The 25,952-nt window shown below is 39.4% G+C and overlaps 1 protein-coding gene across 1 annotated transcript in view; it reads left to right on the top strand.

Moving 5' to 3' along the window:
- mrpl48 (mitochondrial ribosomal protein L48) overlaps window positions 1-9,339 on the top strand; it is a 37,550-nt gene extending 28,211 nt beyond the window's left edge. Inside the window, exon 8 of the mRNA XM_060826818.1 lies at window positions 9,105-9,339. Within this exon, the coding sequence (XP_060682801.1) occupies window positions 9,105-9,179 (75 nt within the window). The 3' untranslated portion in view covers window positions 9,180-9,339. The remainder of the gene's footprint in view (window positions 1-9,104) is intronic.
- The last annotated feature ends 16,613 nt before the right edge of the window (window positions 9,340-25,952 follow it).

Raw genomic sequence — 25,952 nt, forward strand, 5'->3', positions numbered from 1 at the left:
GTCCCATCAGTACATTTCCTGCATATAACTTTACACAAATAGACCATTTAGCTTCATAGCTTAACTGATCTATAATAGTTTTATACTGTATACTCCATTCTTGATATCTAATGAGGGATTGGTACACAGACTTGCAGATAACAAAAGGTAAAATTACCACTAAAGCGCCCTCCTAAGTATCCAATATACCCCAAATAAACACACCCTATATCTTATACTGTTCTAAAAACACTAATATGCATTATTAGTTAACAAAACACTAGAAAAAAGAAATGTCCTTAAGAAAGCAGTTATCTTAAGTTGAAAAATCTTGACGAAGGTGAAATGAGGGTGTACTTAAAGATGATACCGATTTAACAACTGGAGATGGGGCATGTAATTCTTCCACTGACAGTGTGGCCAGCTTGGCTTTTGCAGAGAACATTATAAGACCATAAGACATAGGAGTGGAAGTAAGGCCATTCGGCCTATCGAGTCCACTCCGCCATTCAATCATGGCTGATGGGCATTTCAACTCCACTTACCCGCATTCTCCCCGTAGCCCTTAATTCCCTTAATTATGGGGAGCTATGATGTCTTTTTCTTTAATTTGTTATAAGACCATAAGACATAGGAGCAGAAATTAGGCCATTCAGCCCATTGAGTCTGCTCCGTGATTCAATCGTGGCTGGTAAGTTTCTCAACCCTATTCTCCTGCAACCCTTGATCCCTTTGCTACACAAGAACCTATCTATCTCCTGTCTTAAATATACTTAATGATCTGGTCTCCACAGCCTTCTGTGGCAATGAATTCCATAGATGATAAATTTCTGCACAATGAGTCAAAGAATTTTCTGTATCTCTATTATTAAACAATAAATACATCAATGTCTTTCATTCTTTCTTGACTTCTGCCATCTTCTTGGGAATCCAGTTGGGGATTTCAAACTCTTCTTCTTCAACAGAAGGATGATCTCGTGATGTTATTACTAGACTATAAATCCAGAGACCCCAAGTTATGTTCTTGGCACCTGGGTTTGAATCCTGCCACAGCAGATGGTGCAGTCTGAATTCAGTATTAACCTGGAAATAAGAATTTAATGATGACCATGAAACCATTACTGATTGTCAGGGGAAAAACCCATCTGGTTCACTAGTATAGTTTAGGAAAGGAAATTGCTGTCCTTAGTATGGTTTACATGTGACTCCAGACTTTCAGCAATGTGATTGACTCTTTAATTCTTGCCTCCAAACAATTAGGGATGGACCATAAATGCTGGTCTCGCCAATGATGCTAACATTCCATGAACGAATAAAAAAAGTACATAAAAATCTGTGGGAAGCAAATCAGTGGAATATGAGCACTGAGTACTTCTGCTAGTGAATTATCGCATGCCCATTCCTTTCCCCCAGCTCACTGCTTCCACATTCTTCTGTTCTATTCTTCTTGTATCTCATGATTGGATGAAATATTTTTAAACACTTCACAGAAATTCTATCTGGCTGTAAACCAGCTTGATTATTTAAATAAAATGATGGCCACAGCTGGAAATAATTGTACATGGACTGGCCTGTGTGGTCTTTTATTTCATTTCATAGTTTGAGCAATATCCAAATTATTTTCCAGCAGCTGCTTATGCCTCTGTCTTTCTCTCTCAGCAGATTGAGACCTTAGTTTTCTACATTGCTGATATTTCCAAAAGGTTTTCTCCCTTGTTTGATCCTCATTACTATTCTTTCAAGAGATATAAACAACCCACTCCAGGTCTCAGTCAATAGAGCTTTTCAACAGGTACTTAGTGCTGAAGCTTGGCTCTAAATATCAGTTCCTCCCAGACTAAAGTACCTGATTCCAGCTTGATACATTAGCATTTTCGAACCACCCATGATTCACCCCTCCTGCCTTTTAACTGTGATAGTGGGTGCACTTGATTTACAGTAGTATGCTAGAAAGCATTAATAGCATCCAAATTAATTTGTTTTAAACTAATAATTGAGTAGCAGATTTGATTTTTTTTCATGTTTGATTTGTATTTGTAATTTACTCAGATGAAAAAGTGTCGGAAAAGGAAAGAATGACCAAGAAAGGATGGGCCATAATCAATGGAGCAATAAGTACTTAAAGGATGGGAAATTTTTTTTTTAAAAATTAGAACAGCAAGTTCCAGATTTTCACAATATTGATGAGGTTATCTGGTATTGTCAAAAATAACATAGATTCTTGGAAATCCAGATCCCATCCTTGCACAGCATTTTTCATTTTTGTGGGGGCAAGAATTGTCTGTTTGGGACCATGCAGGCTATAAACATAAAACAAAGCAACAGAAGTAGGCCATTCAGCGCATTGAGTCTGCTCTGCCATTAATGAGATTGTGTAGGAGATCTGAACATGCTGATTTCCACTTTTGTACCTTTTTCACCATAGCCCTCAATTCCTTTATGGATTAAAAAAATCTGTCAATGCATTGTATGGTGTGACCTGGTCAATTTAATCATCAACTACCTCCACTCCGATGTGATAATGGTGAAATAAGTGTCTGAATTATGAGGTGTGCAAATTGGACCAGGTATGAGCAGGTCTGAATCCTGTGGATTATTTTAGAACTCAGAGATACCCATTTGGAGAGAGAAGGCATCCCTTTGGATATGGTCCCAGGATACCTTTGGAGAGGTAAGCTGCCCTTTGGAGCTTAGGTAGTCTTTGGGATTGTTAAAAGTAGACTTGCTTGTGCATATAAAATGCATACATTCTTTAGTGGCATTCAGTTTTGAGGGTTCATTGGAATGGGTAGTGGGGCATTGGGTGGCATGAGGTTGGTATCAATGGGGCACAGTGATTGGCAATAACAAAGTAAGAGCTGAAGAAATGTTGTTGGTTTCATTCTATTTTAAGCAGCAAGAAAGGGAAGTAGGTTTTGCAACCTATCAGCAACCTCCATTCTCACTCTGAGGTACCTGGCCCACCTGCTGAGGAGCTACAGAACAAAAACCCCAACCTCCCAGGCACTTTATTCATCTATCATGTTTGTGGAGGTGGGAAAATGTCCTATCACTGTGCTCTTGACTCAGGAACGAAAAATCTAAGGAAACTGATGTAATCTAATTGATTAATCTTAAATAAGAATTGTGAAAGTATTTTCAATGTGAAGTTCAATATGTGTTTATCAGCACATTGGTGTTGAATAGATTTTCATTTTTTTAAAAAATGATTGGTAGTGGAAGGAATATCCTGTTTTCAATGCAAGGAGAAATTGTCAGATGACGCAATCTCATGATAAATAGAAGGTGGTCATAACCTTATCTTCTGGGTGACATTTGATTCCTGTATTTGGGCCTTTACCTGTTGAAATTGTTTGCTAGTTGTTTCTTGGCAGAAATTAGCATTTCCGCTGTTGCTATTTAGAGTGTAAGGAGGTAAGAGCACAAAACATTCAGTCCCATGTGCATTTCTTTAAGCTTTTTGTATATTATTTTATTCTGCTGTGTATTTTTAGATGGAGCAACAGAAGAAATTTTTATAGTTTACTGAATAAATTTGCTGTCCAGCTGAACTGTATCAGAAAAACTGTGGTGTCCAATTCCTGTGGTCAGGTTAGAAAAACTGAAGCAAGCATTTTGGATGTAGGTTTGCTCACTGAGCAAAGGTTCATTTCCAGACGTTTCGTTACTTTACTAGGTGACATCTTCAGTGGACCTCATGCGAAGCAATGCTGAAAATTCCTGCTTTCTATTTATATGTTTGGATTTCTTTGGGTTGGTGATGTCATTTATATAGAAGGCAGGAATTTTCAGCATTGCTTCACATGAGGTCCACTGAAGATGTTACCTAGTAAAGTAACGAAATGTCTGGAAATGAACCTTTTCAGCTCAGCGAGCAAACCTGCATTCAAAACCTCAACCTGAGCTACAAATTTTCTCAAAGCTCGCTGAAGCAAGCATCCTTGAAAGAGAAATGAAGCTTCCAATGTATCTTGAAATTGATTCCTCTTTAATGTCAATGTTAGTAAACATGAATTTCAATGGAATTTTCAATGTAGATTGTTCCTCAAACGGAGTCAACCCAAAAGCCTGCATAATGTTCCTCACGCCAATATTTCCTTGTTACCCCTTTCTTTCCCCAACACTATCCTGCCTTCGGCTTACACATTCTAGTCGTTGTTTGATAATATAGAACTCGAATATTGCTGAGAAAGTACATCCATTTTGCTAAAGTTTTTCATCTGAAGCATCAAGACTGATGTTGAACATTTGTACAGTCATCAGCAAATATCCCTCCTCCCCCCCCCCCCCCCCCCCCCCCCCCCCCCCCCTCAACTTTTGAACTCATGGTGGTGTTAATGAAGCAGTTGAAGATGGTTGGACCTAAGACACTTGCCTGAGGAACTCATGCAGTGAAGTGCTGTTACTGAGATAATTGACTTCCAAATACTACAACCATCTTCCTTTCAATAAGTCATATTTTATTCTGCATTTATGCACTTGTAACATAATACAAATTACTAAATGAATAAATAGTCACTAGAGGGTAGCTCATACAGTTATTTAAGATCAAGAAAGTCTAGCCATGATTTGGCTAACATCATTGTATCCAACTCAATTAAAAACCTTTGTTCTAGTTGAGAAATCTGCTTAAAGCATCTCTACTATTGTTCCTGACAAACTTATCTTGCCTGGTCAACATGTGCATCTGTACTCCTATGGTTCCATGTGCTATTAGATTAGCATTATCAGAAACAACATAAATAGGGCCCACGCCCATTTGTCTACTGTGCAAGTTGGAAATAAATACTCTGTGGAAACTGTTAATGGAGGAAACAATAAAAAGGGACTAATGGGGTTTATGTTGAAAAGTTTACTGGACCTGACTGGTTGCAATCTAGGGTTGTAACTGGAGTAGCTACAGAGATAGTGAATGCACTAGCAGTCCTTAGGTTCTGGAAGTCCCAGATAATTGGAAATCTACCAGTGTAATGCCTCTACTTAAAAGGGAAGACCCAAAAAACAGGGGGCGGCTCAGTGGTTAGCACTGCTGCCTCTCAGCACCAGGGACCCAGGTTTGATTCCTTCCTCGGGCAGCTGTCTGTGTGGAGTTTGCATGTTCTTGCCATGTCTGTGTGGGTTTCCTCTGGGTGCTCCAGTTTCTCCCACAATCCAAAGATATGTAAGTCAGGTGAATTGGCCATACTAAATTGCCCACAGTGTCAGGGATGAGTATAGAGTTCTGGGTAGGTTACTCTTCGGAGGGTTGGCGTGGACTTGTTTGGCCGAAGGATTCACTAATAGAAAACAGGATTGAGTTTGGGAGTGAATTTTCATGATGACAACCTGTAACTAATGGAGTGTCACAGAGATCAGTGGAGCGGCAATTATTTGCAGTTTATATTAATGACTTGGGATGAGGGAAGTGAATCTAGATTACCAATTTGCAGATGACTCCATGTAGATGTAAAAGCAATTGATGAGGATTACACCGAATTTGCTGACAGACATGGACAGGTTAAGTAGTGAGGAAAAAACTTGGTGCATGGAATATATGGGAAAATGTTGAGGTTATAGCAATAAGACTAAAAGAGTTAAATGGTGAACTATTGCAGAAAGTTGCAGAATAAAGCAATTTGGAGTCCTTCTGCATGAATCACAAAAAGCTGGTGTTCAAGTAATAGGGAAGGCAAATGTTTCAAAGGGAATGAATCATAAAGAGATCTCACTAAAACTGTACAAAGCATTAGTCAAACTGGACCGAGAATACCGTGAACAGTTTTGGCCTCTTCATCTAAGAAAAGGTATGTTGACATTGGAGGCATTCCGGAGGAGGTTGGTCCCAACTGTGGATGGATTTTCTTGTGATGTTGAGTTGGTTGGACCTGTACTCATTTGATTTTGGAAAAATGGGAGGTAACTTTGTTAAAACATACAGGATCCTTCGGGGGTTGTGTTAGGGAGATGCCTTGTCGGAGCCTCTGACCAGAAGGCATAATCTAAGGGTTGTTCATTTAAGAAAGAGGAGGACCTTCTTCCCTTACAGCTTAGTGAACCTGTGAGAGATTTGATTGGAGATGACTGTACAGTCTGAGTCATTTAAGTATATTCAAGGCTAGAAAAACAGAACTTGAATGAGTAAGGGAATTAAGGCTTAAGGGGGGGTAAAGGCTAGAAAGTGTTCTTGAGGATTATCTGATCAGCTATAATTTTGTCGAATGACGGAAACACTCTAGGCCAAATAGCCTATTTGGCTGCGACATCTTTGTGTTGTATTCTATGTAAACACAACACTATCAGAGTTTTTGAACTCATTAGTCTGTTTTGTGTTCATACTCCAAGTCTGTGCCTTCTTTTTAATCTCTTTACACTTTCCTTGAACATTCTTCCAATCCCTTCTCCCTTATTGATGCATCAAGCTTTCTTGTAAATACATCAATGCTATCTATTCCAAGCAATCCATGTGACAGCAAGTTCCACATTCTAGCCGCTCTTTATGCAAATAATTGTTTGCTAATCTGGTATAGAGTATTCTGTATTTACACTCCTTTCATCTGGAAGTAGTAATAGTAAAGTCAGTTTTCTACATATTCTCTGTGAAAGCTTCATAAATTTTATCCATCGGTTTTCTTTTTCTAGAGATAAGAGCCTCAGTCCTCTTGATCTTGCATCCTGTCTAGTCTGGTGACATCCTTTCTATAGTGTGCAGATCAGAATAGCATACAGTACTCCAAATTCAGTCTAATTAATGTTCTATGTAAACTTCCCACTTTTTCTTTGTCTTCTAAATATGGACCCCAATACCTTTTAGATTCATTGTGGCATTTTCAACTTGTGTTCCTTTGTTTTATGATTTATGTATGTGTCTTCCCAGATCCCTTGTTCCCTATACCCCATTTTAGGTTTTTGCCTTTCAAGAAAACGTAGTCTTTTTTTTTACTCTTGAAGTGAAGCATCACTTGCTTGGCTAGGCTTCCTTTTAACATCTACTCTGCAACTATTTATGTATCATATTTTGTTGCAGTTGATTGTGTTATCTGTATTCCTAAATTAGTATTGTCTGCAATTTTTCAAAATTGTACATCCAATTCCTTAATACTAATGTTTACCGTATACACAAAACAAGTGTTTGTGGAAAAGTATTTGCTTTTTTTTTACTTATCCAGAAAGTTTCCTTTTTTTTCAATCTATTTGAGACTTGGTATCTGATTCAACTTTCTCTGATTATTGTCTGAATCTCTTGTGTGGGATCTTATCGAAAGTTTTCTAGGTTCACGTATGTCACATCCATTGTCAACTCTTGCTTTTTATTTTTACACTATAATTATTTGCTCATTAACTCCTTTATTGCAGGGAGTGAAGTTGATTTATCTATAACATAACTTCTGAATCCTTCCAATCATTTAGAGATGTTCCTCCCATTAGTCTGGATACAAGCTTGCCTTACTTGTGAAGCAACAATGTATGCCAACAGTACAGTAATTATCAGCAAAGATTATTTTTGTTGCATCATTAAGGCATAAGTTTAACTGACAATTTTATTTTTAAAGTTCTGTGCAGTTAGATTTCATGTAGAACAGAAGGAAGGACTCCAGAGGCCCCTCAGATTTATATCCATTTTTGTTGTGTGTTTGGATCAAGATATTGTGACAAGTAATGGTACTTGTGGTATATGTTCAACATTTGAATCAGAAAGTTTGTACTTTACTGTTTTGTTTTTGAATTTTAACAGCTTGGTTGGAGTCTAGTGATACAGCAAAGGATTTGTTAATTTACTATTGCACTGAATGGAATGGAAGTTTGTATTTAATATGTTGTCCTTGAAGGAACAGAATTTGCCACACCACATAAACCAGTCTACACATGATTCTACTCCAGTGTTACATAGTTGACTCTTCATTCCCTCAAGACCTAAGATTAGGTGATAAATATTCCCTTGCCAGTCTTGGCCACAGACCAAGAAGAAATAATTGGAAAAGAAATATTGCTTACAGTCAGTTCATTGCATTGAACTTTGACTTTGTTCCCTCATGCGGTGAGATGACTTGTTCCAGGCTGTTTTAATGACTCCCAACATTCAATTCCAAAGCAGTATGTGAACAAACCTAGATGCAATTCCATTACTGTCAGTTGAAAAGCAATGTGCAGCATAAGGAAGGAAGTTAACCATATGTGATCCATCATTAGGAACACAGATACACTGTACAACTTGCAAAAATCTATAGCTACTTTTGCTGGTGTGAGTTAATTGCAGAGTTTAATGAGGATTAATAATAATTTTGTAATTCATGTCTTAATTACCAAGCTTCGATCAAAGCTGACATTTCAATGTGGTTTTGAAGAAGATCAATTTTATAGATGAGAAATTAAACTGAAATTCCATCTGTCTGTTTCCAAGACACTATTTGACAGAAGTTGTTACTCATCTTCAATGTCTTGACATCCAGGTTCAATGTAATGTAACAAATCTATCTGTTTCCAATTGCTTCATTGAAAAATGGTGTCATTTTCATAGAGATGTGCCCATTGTGAGGTCAGAGCAGGATGAAACCCCCTCATCCTACAAACGTTTACTCTTTTGGTCACAATTTCTCATCCAGGTTGGTTCTGGAGTTTGCAAGTGGGCTGAAGAGAACTCTAACTCCAATCATAAGGAAAGCTTAGGCATGCTTTAACCAAAGCTATTTCCTCCATTACCAAGGCAAACCTATTGATCAAAGAATGTTAACCTAGCTAAGTGCACCCAGAAATTTAACAGAAGAATGTGAACAAAACTAAATTTATCCAGTGTTGGATTAAGGAAATAATAATCAATTTTTTTAAAAAATTGCACTAACATCACTTATTTTGATATTTGTAGACTCCAGTAGAAGTGTTGCGGCAAAAGTAAAAGCTACTTAATTCACAGATCTGAAGAAATAAGTTGAAATAGTTTCTCATTATCAGCATTAGATATCACACATGAAGCCTAACTTTTTGTGAAATTTTAACAAAATTTAAAAGTGGAAAAATGTTCCCGTGTTCAGTTATAAAGAGGATAATATTTCAGATCTTTAATTCAAGAACAATCTCTAATCCTGACTTCCAAAATGTAATGTTGATTATCCCACTTGATAAATAATATTGCTTTATCGCTGTTTTCACAGCACACTGAAGCTGAATTCAATGCTCGGTTCAAGGCTCGGCCGGAATTAGAAGGACTGATAGCACAGATGAGTTGAGAAGATATCTAAACGAGGTGATCAAGCCAGACGCAAATGTATTTGGTAATGTCGGGAACTGTGATTGAAAATAAAATGTAGTGATCATTGTTTCAAGGACTTTTAAAAAAAAAACAGCTTATTGTGTGATTATATTGTTAATAAAATGAATTCTAAAATATTTTGTGATCAAATGTATTGCTGTCTGATTTTTAAATAGAGACATTCTGCCTAGAAATTATTTACCACAATTCATAGTCTGCCACTTCATTCCATTCTGAATGTAGACTTGATTGTGATGTCTGAAAGGAGCTAGTAGTATATTGTACAGTTCTCATCCGCTCCATAAATTGGGATTAGAAAAGTTAGTATCTTTGATTTTTTTACCTTTTGGAAAAATAAAATGCTGTTTCTCCTGTTTTTAAATGTGGTAATGAACCAGCTGATTCCTCCACTTTTCGTGTTGTAAAATAGAAATTGATATTTGAAGGGAAATATATGCATTTCAATACTGTAGTCAGAACACAAGTGCCATTATAAAAATGGAATCGTATACAATTATTATCTGAATGCTGAGATTTAAGTTATGACCAGACTTTGGCTAATTTTTATCAGCTTTACTTTGTGTAGGCTTCCAGTTCTGTTTTGAGCATTTATGTCGGATGGTGCTTCCCAAATAAGTGCGTCATCTTCTCAAGCATCAGCTTAATGCATACACAAAATATTAATGGTGCCTTCGCAACAGTCAACACAGCTTTAATAAAGCGCTGATAAAGTAGATGTCAATCAGTGGAGTTTCACATTTTATACAGCTACAAGTACTAAGTAATAACCTGAAAATGTTCATACATACATTTCATCTTTGAAATGAGCACTGCAGTACAATAAAAAGATCAACTGTATATTGTGTTGTCCAACAGAAATAAGAGGTTAATATTATAAATGCATACCTAATGTCCTTGGAGTGCTTGGTGAACTAAGAGCCTGTATAAACTTGTGCTTGGTCCCTTTTCAGTTGAGTGTTTCAATTTAAGAGTAACCAGCAACATAGCTTTACACTTTAAATGAGATAACAGATATTACAGAACTCTGATTGAAACTTGCCAGTGAGAAGTGATCAAGTTGTTATTAGCTAAAGTATGCGTACAAAGATTGAAAGTAAATCTGGATAAAAGTTAACGTACAAAGATGTGACTTATCTTAAGTATCATTTTCCTGGCTTGCTTGGAGATTCTCTTAAGTTCTGGTTTAAAAACTGATTCGATTGATTTTGATGGCTTTTGAACATAAATAGTTGAAAGTTGCTTCCAAAGGTGGACTCTGCAGAAGTCACTTCTGGCAGTCAACGATAGCTCCTTTGTTTCGCATTTGTGGCAATGTAGGTTCTGGCCATTGGTATGATTAGTACAGTCTTGGATATCTGCCACTGTCTGTCTGTTGGAGAATCAGTGACTGCTTCTAGATGTTCTTCTCTTTTGAACATAATTATTTAAACAAAGTGTGTTTCCAAATAGCTTTATCACAATTGTACAAGGTGGTTGCGAAAGTTCATTATGATGAATCGTTGTTCTACGAAGCAAGTCAATTATGCTTGGATTTCTTGTGATACCCCTCCCATTTCCTGTTCAATAATAAAAAAGCCTTTGAGCTCACACATTTGAGGGTTCAGTGGACAGTCCTTTTGATCTTTTGCGATTGACCTCCAAACTCTATCACATCTCACTTGACTAGATTAAACACCACCTGCCATTTCTCTGTGCTGTGCAGTGCATCTTGATGCTGAATGTGGACTATGGTTGTTAACACTCCAGTCAGATATGCTTTTGATCACTGTGACTAGACCTGTTCGGTACCCAGTGAGCTAAGATCTTAGAGCCTTGCATTACTCAGTGTGAGAAGGGTTAGGCACCCGCCTCTTAAGCCTAAACCAAGAGAAAGCATATTGCAACCAAGAGACACCATAGTACATACCTTTACCATGGATGTTATCAGGATCCTGATAGGAGGCGTATGCTGGAAATCAAGTCCCATCACAAATGCATTAAATGATCAACTGAATCAACAGCATTGTTAATTTTCCTGACTTGGTGTGAGTTTCATTTGTCCTAAATCAAAGCTTCGTCAATTTTTAAAAAAGTATTATAAACTGTTCGCCGAGCTGGAAGTTTTGGTTGCAAACGTTTCGTCCCCTGGCTAGGAGACATCATCAGTGCTCTGGAGCCTCCTGCGAAGCGCTTCTTTGATGTTTCTTCCAGCATTTATAGTGGTCTGTCCTTGCCGCTTCCGGGTGTCAGTTTCAGCTGTCCGCTGTAGTGATTGGTATGTTGGGTCCAGGTCGATGTGTCTGTTGATGGAGTTTGTGGATGAATGCCATGCCTCTAGGAATTCCCTGGCTGTTCTCTGTCTGGCTTGCCCTATGATAGTAGTGTTTTCCCAGTCGAATTCATGTTGCTTGTTGTCTGAGTGTGTGGCTACTAGGGAATTCAACCCAAACTCTGGGTCAGATATGTCGATGACACTTTCGTAATCATCAAAAACACGGAAGTAGAAAAAACACACCGGATCATCAACGCCACACTCACAGGCATCCGATTCACGAGAGACGTAGAAAAGGATAGCCAACTCCCATTCCTAGACGTGATAGTACAGAGAACACCGAACGGAGAATTCACCACAAGGGTACACAGGAAAACAACACACACAGACGAAGTCCTAAACTATGAAAGTAACCACCCCAACACACACAAACGAAGCTGCATCAGGACACTATTCAAAAGAGCTACAACACACTGCAGTACACCAGAACTGCGAAAAGAGGAAGAGGAACACCTATACAAGGTATTCGCCAAAAACGGATACCCGCGCAACTTTATCAACAGATGCCTAAGAGATAGACCACGGAACGAGGACATGCCACAACCAATAGGACTAGCCACACTACCATACATCAGGAGCGTTTCAGAACTGACAGCCAGACTACTGCGACCCCTAGGACTCATAACGGCACACAAACCAACAGCCACGCTCAGACAACAACTTACTAGAACAAAGGAGCCAATACCCAACATGAGCAAAACTAATGTAGTTTATAAAATACCATGCAAGGACTGCACAAAACACTATATAGGATAAACAGGAAGACAGCTAACAATCCGCATACGTGAACACCAACTAGCCACGAAATGACACGACCAGCTATCCCTAGTAGCCACACACTCGGACAACAAGTAACATGAATTCGACTGGGAAAACACTACTATCATAGGGCAAGCCAGACAGAGAACAGCCAGGGAATTCCTAGAGGCATGGCATTCATCCACAAACTCCATCAACAGACACATCGACCTGGACCCAATATACCAATCACTACAGCAGACAGCTGAAACTGACACCCGGAAGCGGCAAGGACAGACCACTATAAATGCCGGAAGAAACATCAAAGAAGCGCTTCGCAGGAGGCTCCAGAGCACTGATGATGTCTCCTAGCCAGGGGACGAAACGTTTGCAACCAAAACTTCCAGCTCGGCAAACAGAACCACTGCAACAAGCACCCCAGCTACAAATCTTCGCACAAACTTTGAAGTATTATAAACAACTTATCTTGTAACAACTGGGTTATTAACTACTACTATGTAAACTTAAACTATATTATTTGCAAATCCAAACATGCAAGCACACATTCACAAGATACAGCTCTGCAGAAATATAATTGGGTGGAAAATATGTTTTGCTTTACCTAATTTTGTGGATTGTGAGGCCAAATTGCAAGGATGGAATAAAGTGATTTTCTCTCAGATCTTTTGTTTGGTGATTTATATTTTTATTGATAGTAGTATGATACATAAGCATCTATTTGGTGGCCCGTCAGTTGGAAATAGGTCTTTACTTAAATCAGAAAGTTAATAAACACACAACATCAGATTACAGCAGGTTTATTTGCAAGTACAGGCTTTCAGAGTGCTGCTCCTTCATCAGGTAGCTAGTGGGGCAGGATCATAGGACACAAAATTTATAGTAAAAGATCAGTGTCATACGACTGCTGCAATGCATTGTACAAACCTAGATTGCTGTTAAGTATTTAATCATTTAGAATGGGTTTTGGTTCATTAATAGCTAAATCCCAAAACTTCTTTCAAGTCACATTCCCAAAATAACTTAAAATTTTAAAGAAAGGGACATCCCAGCTCAGACCATGCAATAAAGGCCTGAGGTTAGAGCCTGTCTCTATTTCAACCTTGAGCCAGACTGGTTCTATTTCCAAAGTAGGAATTGATAAAATGTCACATGGACTGACTGCTGCCCATGTGCTTTTTGAACAAAATAGATTGTGTCTGCAAATACGCCCCATAGATTTGTATGTGTGGAAGAGAGTGCATGTGTATGCGTGAGTGTGATGTGTGTGTGTGTGTGTGTCTGAGAGAAAGTATGTGTATGAGAGAGGGTCTATGGGGTAAATTTACACTTGCGGATTTGTATTTGCAGATACCTTCGGATGTATGTTTTTTTTTAACAAAAGTCTGTAGGCAGTCAGTCCATGTGACATTTTCTAAATTCACACTTTGATTCCTTACAATGTGGAAACAGGCCCTTTGGCCCAACAAGTCCACACCAACCCGTCGAAGCGCAACCCACCCATACCGCTACATATTACCCCTTACCTAACACTACGGGCAATTTAGCATGGCCAATTCACCTGACCCACACATCTTTGGACTGTGGGAGGAAACCCACGCAGACACGGGGAGAATGTGCAAACTCCACACAGTCTGTCGCCTGAGTCGGGAATTGAACCCGGGTCTCAAGTGTTGTGAGGCAGCAGTGCTAACCACTGTGCCACCCACTTTGGAAATAGAACTAGTCTGACTCAAGGTTGGGATACAGACACTCTCTCACCTCACATCTTTAATGCATTGTCTGAGCTGGGATGCACTTTTTTTTAATAAAACCTAAAGTTATTCTGGGAATGTGATTTGAAAGAAGTCTGTGATTTACAAATTAATGAATTGTTGGAGTGTTTGAGCTATAGGGTGGGGCTGTTTTCTCTGGAGTGTCTTGAGGCTAAAGGGTGACCTTTATAGAGGTTTCTAAGATCATGAAGGGTAATGGAAAGAGTAAATAGACAATATCTTTTCCCTGGACTGGGAGAGACCAGAACTAGAGGGCGGAGCTTTAGGGTGAGAGGGAAAATTTTAAAAGGGAACTAAGGGGTAATGTTTTCATGCAGAGGATGGTGCGTGCATTGAATGAGCTGGCAGAGGAAGTAGTGGAGGCTGGTACAATTTACATTTAAGAGGCATCTGGATGGGTGGATGAATAGGAAGGGTTTAGAGGAATATGGGCTAAGTACTGGTAAATGGGACTAGATTAGGTTAGTATATCTGGTCAGCTTAAACAAATTGGACCATAGGGTCTGTTTCTATGTTATACAGCTCTGTGATTCTGAAACTGCAACCCCTATTCTGAGTGATTAAAGACTTTACAGCAATCTAGGTGTGTGCAATACATTGCATCAGTTGTATAATACTTACATCTTTTACTATAAATTCTGTGTCCTATGATCCTGCACCCCCCGCTAACTGCCTGCCGAAGGAGCAACACTCTGAAAGCTTGTACTTCCAAATAAACATGTTGGACCATAACCTGGTGTTGTGTGATTTTTAACTTTGTACACACCAGTCCAACACCACACCTCCACAACTTAAATTAGACATTCTTCCTTTCAGAATCTTCAAAGGCATTCCCATTCACAGAGCTTTCTGGAAATCTTGGTTCAACTTCGCCTTTGCAGATCTGTGAAAAACTAAAACTTAAATGTCCAAAGGCTGCTACTGGGCAATTTTTCAACCCAGAGTCATTTGGTGCCAGCTTGTCTCTCAAATGATCAAATCTAGTTTGTCCAAAAATTACATGACCTGTACTACCAATAAGTGAACACCACACAGTTCCACTTTTGAATTGGAAAAAGAAAATTATCTGATATATTATCTGCAGTATAGCTGTGTCCAAACTTTCATTTCCCCAGGGTATATTCCAGAAATATAGCTCACCTTTACAATGTGCTTTTCAAAATGCTCTGCACAAACACTAGTAGCGCAGTTTCATTCAGTGGGTGGAAAAAAGAAAAACACTCCAAACATTAACTCTTCATTCTTCCCACCGATGATGTCAGGCCTGCTGAGTTTCTCCAGCAATTTTTGTTTTTGTTTCAGTTCTCCAATATCCACAGTTCTTTGTTTTAATTTAACTGTCTGGAATCAGGCAGTGCTGCACTGTGTTCACTGTCCAGTTGATGTGTTGTTTAGAACCTATTGCCATGTCCGGGATGGATCAGTGCAGTTATAAGGGTGGTAACTAACCCAGGTAGTGGAGGCATTCAGGTCAAAGCCTTCCTCTAATTAGATTGTTTCACCATCTTCAGTTCAGATCCATTGTTGTTAGCATATGCAACCAGTTCAAACTAGGCTTTGAAACCATGCTAAGTTAAGGCAAGAGTGAGGCTATGTTTTTCGGGAACTGAGCTGACTGATCCTTGTACCTGGTCTTCTGGTGTGAGGCATTCTCTGTGGCACAGGTTTGGCCCATTGCACGCAACTGCATCGTGGTGATGACCCAAGTTATCTTCCACTTTATCTTTGGGTTGAAAATAGACCACGATGCTGGTAAATGATGTAGAAACATTCTAGCTAAGGGGTTAAAATGATGCACCCAACATCAGCCACACCTTGATGGCTGCATCAAGCTGAGCTGAGACTTTCAGCAAACACCATGTGTTCTTAGGTGCTAGGCTCTACCTCATACCCATGTGTTATGAAAGACAAGCCTGGCCAAATTGCTGCAGAACTCTCCAAGTAGTTTGATTGTGTCCCTTATGGAGAAGGTTATGTAGAATTACACCTCTGGCTGCAAGTCCATTTGGTAGTGGTCTTGTGGGGAAAAAAAAGATAGCAAATACTGTTGAATGGTTCTCTTTTTTAAAAAAACTGTCAAAGTCCTTAGGCAGAACTTACAAAAGAGAAACAAGATGTTGCTCGGTAGTCAGATCCCTCCTATATGCCCAGAACCTCTTCCATTCTGCATATTGCCCTTGAGCTATCTGTGGTGGGAATGACTCTGTTATTATACTCTTTATGGTATGAGTCTTTGCAAAGAAAGTCTGGAGAGAGATGCAATTTTTTTGTCAAGGTTCAGTCCAAGCAGCTCTGTGACACAATTGTCTGCCTTTTACAGGCTGTAACAGGAGATGCACACCAAGATAAATATAAATTGTGCCAGGAGGACAATCAACTCGCCCTTTTGGTTGGCCCGAACCTTGCTGGTCTTGAAGTTCAATGAGTTTTCCTTGAGTAAGTGTTGCAGACTGATACATTCTAAGGTCTGGGACTCCATTCTGAGGGATATGCCTTGGACAGCCACCATAGAGATACAATGGGGAAAGGTCATTGGCTAAGGCTTTGCAGTCATAGTGTACAAGAGGCTGGAAGCTGTAGAACATCTCAAGCTGTAAGTCAAGAGTATTAAAAATGTATTAAGCCACCTCAGTTGAGCATGGTGTTGAGAAGAAAATTTTATGACCATTGCTCTTTGATGATTTCCAATTTGAAATGTTTTTGCCTTTGGATTATGAACCTAATGTGGAATGAATTATGCAAATATCAAGACTATTACTTTTGAATTTAGTTGCTTGCTGCGCCTGCATGCCAGCTTTCTGTGACTAACCTTTGGATGTTAACAATTTCCAGTCTCTTACCATGGAACAAATACTCTGCAATTCCATTTCTCCTACCAATGTGGATAATCTCACATTCATCCACATTATATTGCATCTACCAGGTTCTTGACCACTCACCCACCACATCTAAATGCCTTCGAAGTCTCTTCCCATCCTCCTCAACTCACATACCCATCAACGTATTGTGTCATCTCTAAAGCTGGAAATATTCCAATTGGTCTCCTTATTCAATCATTGATACAGAATGTGAACAGTTGGAGCCCAAACACTGATCCTTGTGGTATCAAACTAATATAACATGCTGACCTGAGATTGATTTGTAGCTTGTGCCTATTCCCACTGGAGATGCTTGCCATGATATATCACATGTACCTGTCTTACGCCATCCTCGCATATCTTCTATAGCTCATCTGCAACCACTCTATTTTATCCATCGTTATACTATGCCTAAGTCGACCACACTTTCTACTGCCTTCCACTTACCTTTGTAAAAGAGATCACCTTAGCTTTTCAGCTCTGAACAAATGGCTGAAGTATTGGTATTTCCTCTTCTTTATGTCACATTTTAGAGTCCATTTTACCTTTGCAATTTTAAATATCACTTCATCAGGTTAATTGAAAATTGCAAGATGCACTCTATCTGGTATGGCTGAAGTATTGAAAACTGTTTTCCTTTACTGATTTGAAGTGTTTTTTTCAGACTGGTGGTGCGCACCTTGAAGACAGGTAGATTCAGAATCAGAATAGAAAGAGGCCAATCAACCCATTGTGTCTGCACCAACCCTCCAAAGAGCATCCTATCTATGAAACACTGCATTTACCATTGCTAATCCACATAACCTGCACATCTTTCGACTGAGAGGAATCCAAAGGAACCCACACAGATACAGGGAGAACATGCAAACTCCACACAGACAGTCATCCAAGGCTGGAATTGAACTTGGGTCCCTGGCATTGTGAGACAGCAGTGCTAACTACTGTACAGCCTTAAGTTTCCATCCCTTCCAGTGCTATGGATGTTTTCATAGTGTCTAAGGATGGTTTTTTTTCATCTGTGTACTACAGTATGTTAGAAGTGAACAACTAAGCGGCCATTAAAAGAATAAAATGCACAAATGAGAGAAAAAAATGTACTCTGCTTTTATCTTACACTGTTAAAGCATGTAAAGCACAAAAGGTTAAGATATAGATACATACACCAAATGAATATCTTATAGCAACCTTCAGTTATATAGCAACTTTAAGGTAATAAAATATTCCAAGGCAGTTCACATGAGCCTTGTATTAAAAAAAAGACACCAAACTCATTTTGGGATTTCTGGTCTGATGACCAAATCTTGGACAGAATGGTGGGTTTTAATGAGTGACCGAAAGGAAGAAGGTGAGGTGAAGAGACGAGAAAATAATATTTCGGAGCTTAAGGCCTAGACAGGTGAAGGCACAGATATGAATGGTGAAACAATTAAAATTGGGAAAGTACAAGAGGCCAGAATTAAAGGAATGTAGATATTTTGAAGGGTTGTGAGTTAGAGATGATTACAGAGGCAGGGACAAAGTCCTGGAGGAATTTGAAAATAAGGAAGAGAAAATGTTGAATAACTACATCTAATACCCATTATTTATAAACCAAAAGTGTAATTAATCACATCTGTATTTTCAATGAATCACCTATAGTTCATGGCTAAAATTTTGCGCAACATTGTATTAGAGAAAGAAATGAAATATAATTTTTAAATAATGACTTTCCGACACAGAACGTGTAGGTGTTTATTAAAATTAAATGTTTGCCTTTCTACTAATCAAAACATGTATAGCAAAGTTATACAAAGCAAAATTGCCTGGTTCAACAAAATTCAGCTGTACATTCCTGAGGACTAATTGATTGATTCACTAAAGAAAAGTTTCTTGCTGGGCTAAAGAAAAGCATATGTTTTGCATGTGAAAATGTGAGAGTTTGGAAAAAATGGGTTGACTGGCTTGACCGAATTAGCATTAGCTGCCAAGGAGATTGTATTTTCCTATATACCAGCTGCTGTACTTTCACTGATTAACAAATGCAATTGCAGTGCAGCTTTAAGGTCCTCGATATCCACCTCTTTGCTTACAATAAAGAAAAAATATGTTCAAAACAATCTGGCACTATTTCCTATCCAAGCATGGCAAAAATACCACATCAACATCTGTACAAACCCCAATGGACTATTTTTATTGAGGTTGTACCATTTAAGGAACATCAATCCTAGAAAAGCCTGTCATTTTCCAGGATATTGGTTTGAACAGATAGATGATCCAACCCAAATGTGTATTTGACCAGTTATTTAATTGCACTGCAAGAAATGTACATTTAATGTAACAATTCTCACAGAACTTTTCAAAGTTTTTGACAAGGATAACAAATAGGGAGATTTACAGTTGTCGAAAATTCCGAAGTTAAATTGAAAGCTATCTCTCCTTACCAGAAGTTGGAGAATGGAAGGCTGCAGACAGATGGTCTGTGGATCCAAGCCAGGTGATTTGATATGCAAATTGCTCATGACAGAGAGGTTGGCCAAGATTTTCTCAGCCCATTGAAAACATGGCATGTTCATGTGTACCCTGCCAGCAGCCAACAGTATATTCCCTGGAGAAGGGAATCAGAAATAATATGCAAAACAGGTTTGAAAGGGAATCTTTCCACCATTTACAGGGAAATATTGGTTTCACTACAGTTGTAAGGTTACTGCAGCGAACAGGTCTAGAGATCAGAGAACAAGATGAGACGTGAAGAGCACATAAAAGGGGTTAAATTGGCAGAAGAAGCAGCAGGATCAGAGATGCCAAGGATGACTAAAACCCCAGCCATTTTGGTGGAGCACCGAAAAGTTATCCTTAAGAAATAGTTCATGAGGACATGTTTGGAACAGGCACAAAACAAACTTCAGTCAGATTTTGGCATGAAGCTCTTCACATAAAGAATGACTATAATTTAGAATGGATTTCTAGGTTTAGTAGTGGGCGTAAAAACCTTGGAGTTATTTGAGAAGCAATTGCATCGTGGAGAGACTATTCATTTTTTTTATTTGGATGAGTTCAAATACAGTCGATAACCTTTCATCTCCAATGTCATCTTAATACCTTGAAGGCTTTATCCTTTGTATAGAGACTGAGAAAATAAGGAAGAGTCTATTGCAATTTCAACTGTAGATTATTCATGGAGTGAGGTTGCTTAACAGACTAGGAAATGATCCTCACTGATACATAGAGTATAAAATATGTCTGCTCTTGTCATTGTCAACATCTCTAGACATTATTTTCTTAATTTCACTGTCCCATCTCCGACACCTTTTGCTTTGCAATGCCATTCCATTTTTAATTCCTACCGTTCACCCTATCTCAGAACTTTAAGATTAATTAGCTTTGAAATAAACAGGATATAACAAAGCTCTACACAGTAACTAATTTATTTTGACACAGTCACTGTAATTTTGCAAGCAATTATGAGCAGTAAATTCCCACAAACTGCAAATGTTCATTCATGGAATGTAAGCATTATTGCCACTATTTGACACTTGTGCCTAATTGCCCTTGAGAAGATGACACTGAGTTTTCATCTTGGACTCCTGTAATTCGTTTAAGAGACAAAAAACACCTGCAGATGCTGAAATCCAAAGTAGACAAGCAGGAGGCTGGAAGAACACAGCAAGCCAAGTAAGATCAGGTGGTGGAGAAGTCGGGTCTGTTTCCGTGCTGCACATCTCTATGACTCCAAGTCAGTGTTTTGGATATAACCCTTCTTCATGAATTCATGTATATAGTCATAGTGCTGACTGGCATTTATTGGCCATTGACACTTATCATTGGGAAGGTGATGCTAAACTTTTGTGAACTACTGCAGTCCATGTGAAGATCTCACATGTCAAGACCCCCATTTATTAGATTATTTTCATTCTTAAAGATGCTGATTGTTCTGCTTTATATGTTGAACATTCTCTAGACTTTCTGGGTAATCCAAGATGGAAGGTAGGAAAAATTTCTGGCTGGAACAGCCTCTCCTTTTTTGTGGTATTTTAGGTTTTGGAGGTGATTTCCTCGAATTCCAGAAGCAGCAATTGCTGTTTTATATGCTGTTGCATTGTTTTGGAATTTTGGTGAAAAAAAGTCAAAACAACAGAACTTTTAAAAGGGAGAGGAACAGACAAAGGAAGCACATGGTGAGGTCAGTGCAGGAGAGAGATAGAGAGAGAAAGAAACCCACACTGCTAACTGACACAGCAGTGAACCTGCACAGTTATTGCCTTTACTGTTTGAATTCATGGATCACTGGACATCGGAGTGCATCTGGGGAAATTAACAAACAGCGAAATTCACTTCTAATCTTGAAGAGGCCACATGTTTGGGAGAGGTCACAGCACAGAAACAGATAAGTGATTAAGTGAATATTTTAGGTGTGGCCTTACAGTAAGTCTGCGGTAGTGAGCAGAGTGGATTCTTTCTTGATTATATGTTTTATTGAGATATGTCTCTGGATTAAACTTAAAATATAAGCCATAAGTATTAATTTAACCTGGAGCAGTGTTTTGTCGAGGAATATTTTCTGGGTCTGTAGACTGTGAAAGAGCAAAAATAGCCCTTAGTAGAGTGATATGCTCTTTTTGTCGGATATGGGAGTTTAGGGAGAGTTACAGGTTACTGACGATTATATCTGCAATAAATGCCAATGCGAATCCTATCAGATTGAATGGATTGGTTGGAGAGACAGTTAGAGGCAATGAGGAATTTACAAGCTCAAGGGGATGTGATGGATGGCAGTTATAGGAAGGGGGAAAAGTCGCAGATACAGTCACATAGATGGGTTAACTCCAGGAAAGGTAAGAGAGGTAGACAGTTTGTGCAGGACTCATCTTTGGCTATCCCCATTTCAAACAAATATGCTGTTTTGGAAAATGTAGGGGGTGATGGATTCTCAGGGAAATATAGCACAAACAGCCAAGTTTCTGTTATTAAGACTTGCTCCAATGCAATGAAGGGAGATAGTGAGGAAAGAGATCAATCTGAGACTGGTACAGTTGAGAACAGAAGCAAATCAAACAGTCAGGGCAGGCAGGGACAAAGCAGAGAACAAGGTAGGACTGATAAGTTAAACTGCATTTATTTCAATGCAAGGGGCCTAACAGGGAAGGCAGATTAACTCAGGACATGGTTAGGAACATGGGGCTAGGATATCATAGCAATTACATAAACATGGCTCAGGGATGGACAGGACTGGCAGCTTAATGTCCCAGGATACAAATGCTGCAGGAAGGATAGAAACAGGGGCAAAAGAGATGGGGGAGTGGCGTTTTTGATAAGGGATAGCATTACAACTCTACTGAGGGAAGATATTCCCAGAAATACATCCAGGGAAGTTATTTGGATGGAACTGAGAAATAAGAAAGGGATGATAACCTTATTGGGATTGTATTATAGACCCCCTAATAGTCAGGGGGAAATTGAGAAACAAATTTGTAAGGAGATGTCAGTTATCTGTGAGAATAATAGGGTGGTTATGGTAGGGGATTTTAACTTTCCAAACATAGACTGGGACTGCCATTGTGTTAAGGGTTTAGATGGAGAGGAATTTGTTAAGTGTGTACAAGAAAATTTTCCGATTCAGTATGTGGATGTACCTACTAGAGAAGGTGCAAAACTTGTGAAATCAGGTGACTGAGCTGTCTGTGGGGGAGCACTTTGGGGCCAGTGACCATAATTTTATTAGTTTTAAAATAGTGATAGAAAAGGATAGACCAGATCTGAAAGTTGAAGTTCTAAATTGGAGAAAGGCTAATTTTGACAGTATTTGGCAAGAACTTTCAAAAGTTGATTGGAGGCAGATGTTCGCAGGTAAAGGGACGGCTGGAAAATGAGAAGCCTTCAGAAATGAGATAACGAGAATCCAGAGAAAGTATATTCCTGTCAGGGTGAAAGGAAAGACTGGTAGGTTTAGGGAATGCTGGATGAATAAAGAAATTGAGGGTTTGGTTCAGAAAAAGTAGGAAGCATATGTCAGGCATAGACAGGATCGATCGAGTGAATCCTTAGAAGAGTATAAAGGCAGTAGGGAAATCAGGAGGGCAAAAAGGGGACATGAGATAGCTTTGGCAAATAGAGTTAAGGAGAATCCAAAGGGTCTTTACAAATACATTAAAGACAAAAGGATAACTAGAGAGAGAATACGACCCCTCAAAGATCAGCAAGGTGAACTTTGTGTGGAGACGCAGGAGTTGGGGGATATACTAAACAAGTAGTTTGCATTAGTGTTTACTATGAAAAAGGAAATGGAAGATATACAATGTAGGGAAATAGATGGTGACATTTTGAAAAATGTCCATATTACAGAGGAGGAAGTGCTAGATGTCTTGAAATGCATAAAAGTGGATAAATCCCCAGGACCCGATGAGGTGTACCCTTGTGGGAGGCAAGAGAAGTGATTGCTGGGCCTCTTGCTGAGATATTTGTATCATCGATAGTCATAGGTGAGGTACGGAAGACTGGAGGTTGGCTAACATGGTGCCACTGTTTAAGAAGGGTGGTAAGGACAAGCCAGGGAACTATAGACCAGTGAGCCTGACAATGGTGGTGGGCAAATTGTTGGAGGGAATCCTGAGGGACAGGATGTATATGTACATGGAAAGGCAAGGACTGATTAGGGATAGTCAACATGGCTTTGTGCATGGGAAATCGTGTCTCACAAACTTGATTGAGTTTTTTGAAGAAATAACAAAAAGGATTGATGAGGGCAGAGTGGTAGATGTGATCTATATGGACATCAGTAAGGCATTTGACAAGGTACCCCATGGCAGACTGGTTAGCAAGGTTAGATCTCATAGAATACAGGGAGAACTAGCCATTTGGATACAGAACTGGCTGAAAGTAGAAGACAGAGGGTGGTGGTGGAGGGTTGTTTTTCAAACTGGAGGCCTGTGACCAGTGGAGTGCCACAAGGATCGGTGCTGGGTCCTCTATTTTTTGTCATTTACGTAAATGATTTGGATGCGAGCATAAGAAGAACAGTTAGTAAGTTTGCAGATGACACCAAAATTGAAGGTGTAGTGGACAGCGAAGAGGGTTACCTCAGATTACAACAAGATCTGGACCAGATGGGCCAATGAGCAAAGGAGTGGCAGATAGAGTTTAATTCAGATAAATGTGAGGTGCTCCATTTTGGGAAAGCAAATCTTCACAGGACTTATACACTTAATGGTAAGGTCCTAGGGAGTGTTGCTGAACAAAGAGACCTTGGAGTGCAGGTTCATAGCTTTTTGAAAGTTGAGTCACAGGTAGATAGGATAGTGAAGAAGGCATTTGGTAGCTTTCTTTTATTGGTCAGAGTATTGAGTACAGGAGTTGGAAGGTCATGTTGCGGCTATACAGGACATTGGTTAGGCCACTATTGGAATATTGTGTGGAATTCTGTCTCCTTTCAATCAGGAATATGTTGTGAAACTTGAAAGGATTCAGAAAAGATTTACAAGGATATTGCCAGGGTTGGAGGATTTGAGCTAGAGGAAGAGTCTGAACAGGCTGGGGCTGTTTTCCCTGGAGCATCGGAGGCTGAAGGGTAACCTTATAGGGGTTTACAAAATAATGAGGGACCTGGATAGGGTAAATAGACAAAGTCTTTTCCCTGAGATCGGGGAGTCCAGAACTAGAGGGCATAGGTTTAGGGGGAGAGGAAAACGATATAAAAGAGACCTAAGGGGCAACATTTTCACACAGAGGGTGGTAGTGTATGGAATGAGCTGCCAGAGGACGTGGTGGAGGCTGGTACAATTGCAACATTTAAAAGGCATCTGGATGGGTATATGACTAGGAATGGTTTGAATGGATATGGGTCAGGTGCTGGCAGGTAGGACTACATTTGGTTTGGGATATCAGGTCGGCATGGAAAGGTTGGACCGAAGGGTCTGTTTCCATGTTGTACATCTCTATGACTCTATGACTCTAAAAGGTTGTAAGATCAAACTTCACTGCAGAGCTAAATAATTTGATTTAAATGGAGATAAATACAGTGTTTAGGGGCTGCTGTACCATTAACCTTTGACATCGCCCTCTGCTTCTTCCCACTAACCCAATTTTGCATCCAATTTGCCAAGTCGACCTGAATTCTTGGGGTCGTGCCCTCTTAGCCACTGTTCCATCGTAGTTGACCTTATCAAAAGCCTTACTATAGTCCATGTAAACTACATCCACCGCACTACACTTATCCACACATTTAGTCTCTTCTTGAAGAAGTCAATTAACCTTCTGAAAAGCGAAGGGGATGTCTTTCTTTCATTTGTCTGTTTGTCATGATTTTAACTATGGGTGCCAACATCGAACTGGAGGTTGGAGAAAGTCACCAAATATGTTGTCGAAGAGCTAATTAGAAGTCTTTTGAATCTTGCTGCAAAGAATGAGATGTTTGGTAAGAAATTACTTGGATGTGCCGCCATTGGACTGGGGTGGACAAAGTTAAAAATCACACACCAGGTTATAGTCCAACAGGTTTATTTGGAAGCCCTAGCTTTCGGAGCATTGCTCCTTCATCAGACAGTTGTCCTATGAAGGAGCAGTGCTCTGAAAGCTAGTGCTTCCAAATGAACCTGTTGGACTATAATCTGGTGTTCTGTGATTTTTATCTTTGGAAATAGGTTGAGTACTCTGTTTATCAATTGCAATCATTGCTGAAGTGGAAGGACAATGGAAAATAAAGGCCAGAGGGTGTAGAAATAGGACAGGTAATCTGGACGAGTAATTGTAGGGTAGCAAGCAATTACAGTAGATTCTTCTGTCAGGATATGACAAAGAATTAATTATAAGTGGGCCTTTTTTTTCCAAAAAGAGTTTAAATGAACTGAAACATCTTTTTAAAAATCACGAAATCGTTTGCCACGTTGTGAAAGACATGAAGGGAAAAGGTTTGGAAGTGATCAAGGTAGCATGTAAATCCAGGCTGCTCCAAGCACTCAGCGACCTGATGACTGAGAGCCTCCCAGGGCGTGGTCTGTGCAGCGGGAGGTGGGCGGAAGGGCGGGTGAGGGCTCTTCGCGACAGTGGCGGCGGCCGTT

The sequence above is a fragment of the Hemiscyllium ocellatum genome, chromosome 6, assembly GCF_020745735.1.
Source record: "Hemiscyllium ocellatum isolate sHemOce1 chromosome 6, sHemOce1.pat.X.cur, whole genome shotgun sequence".
Lineage (NCBI taxonomy): Eukaryota > Metazoa > Chordata > Chondrichthyes > Orectolobiformes > Hemiscylliidae > Hemiscyllium > Hemiscyllium ocellatum.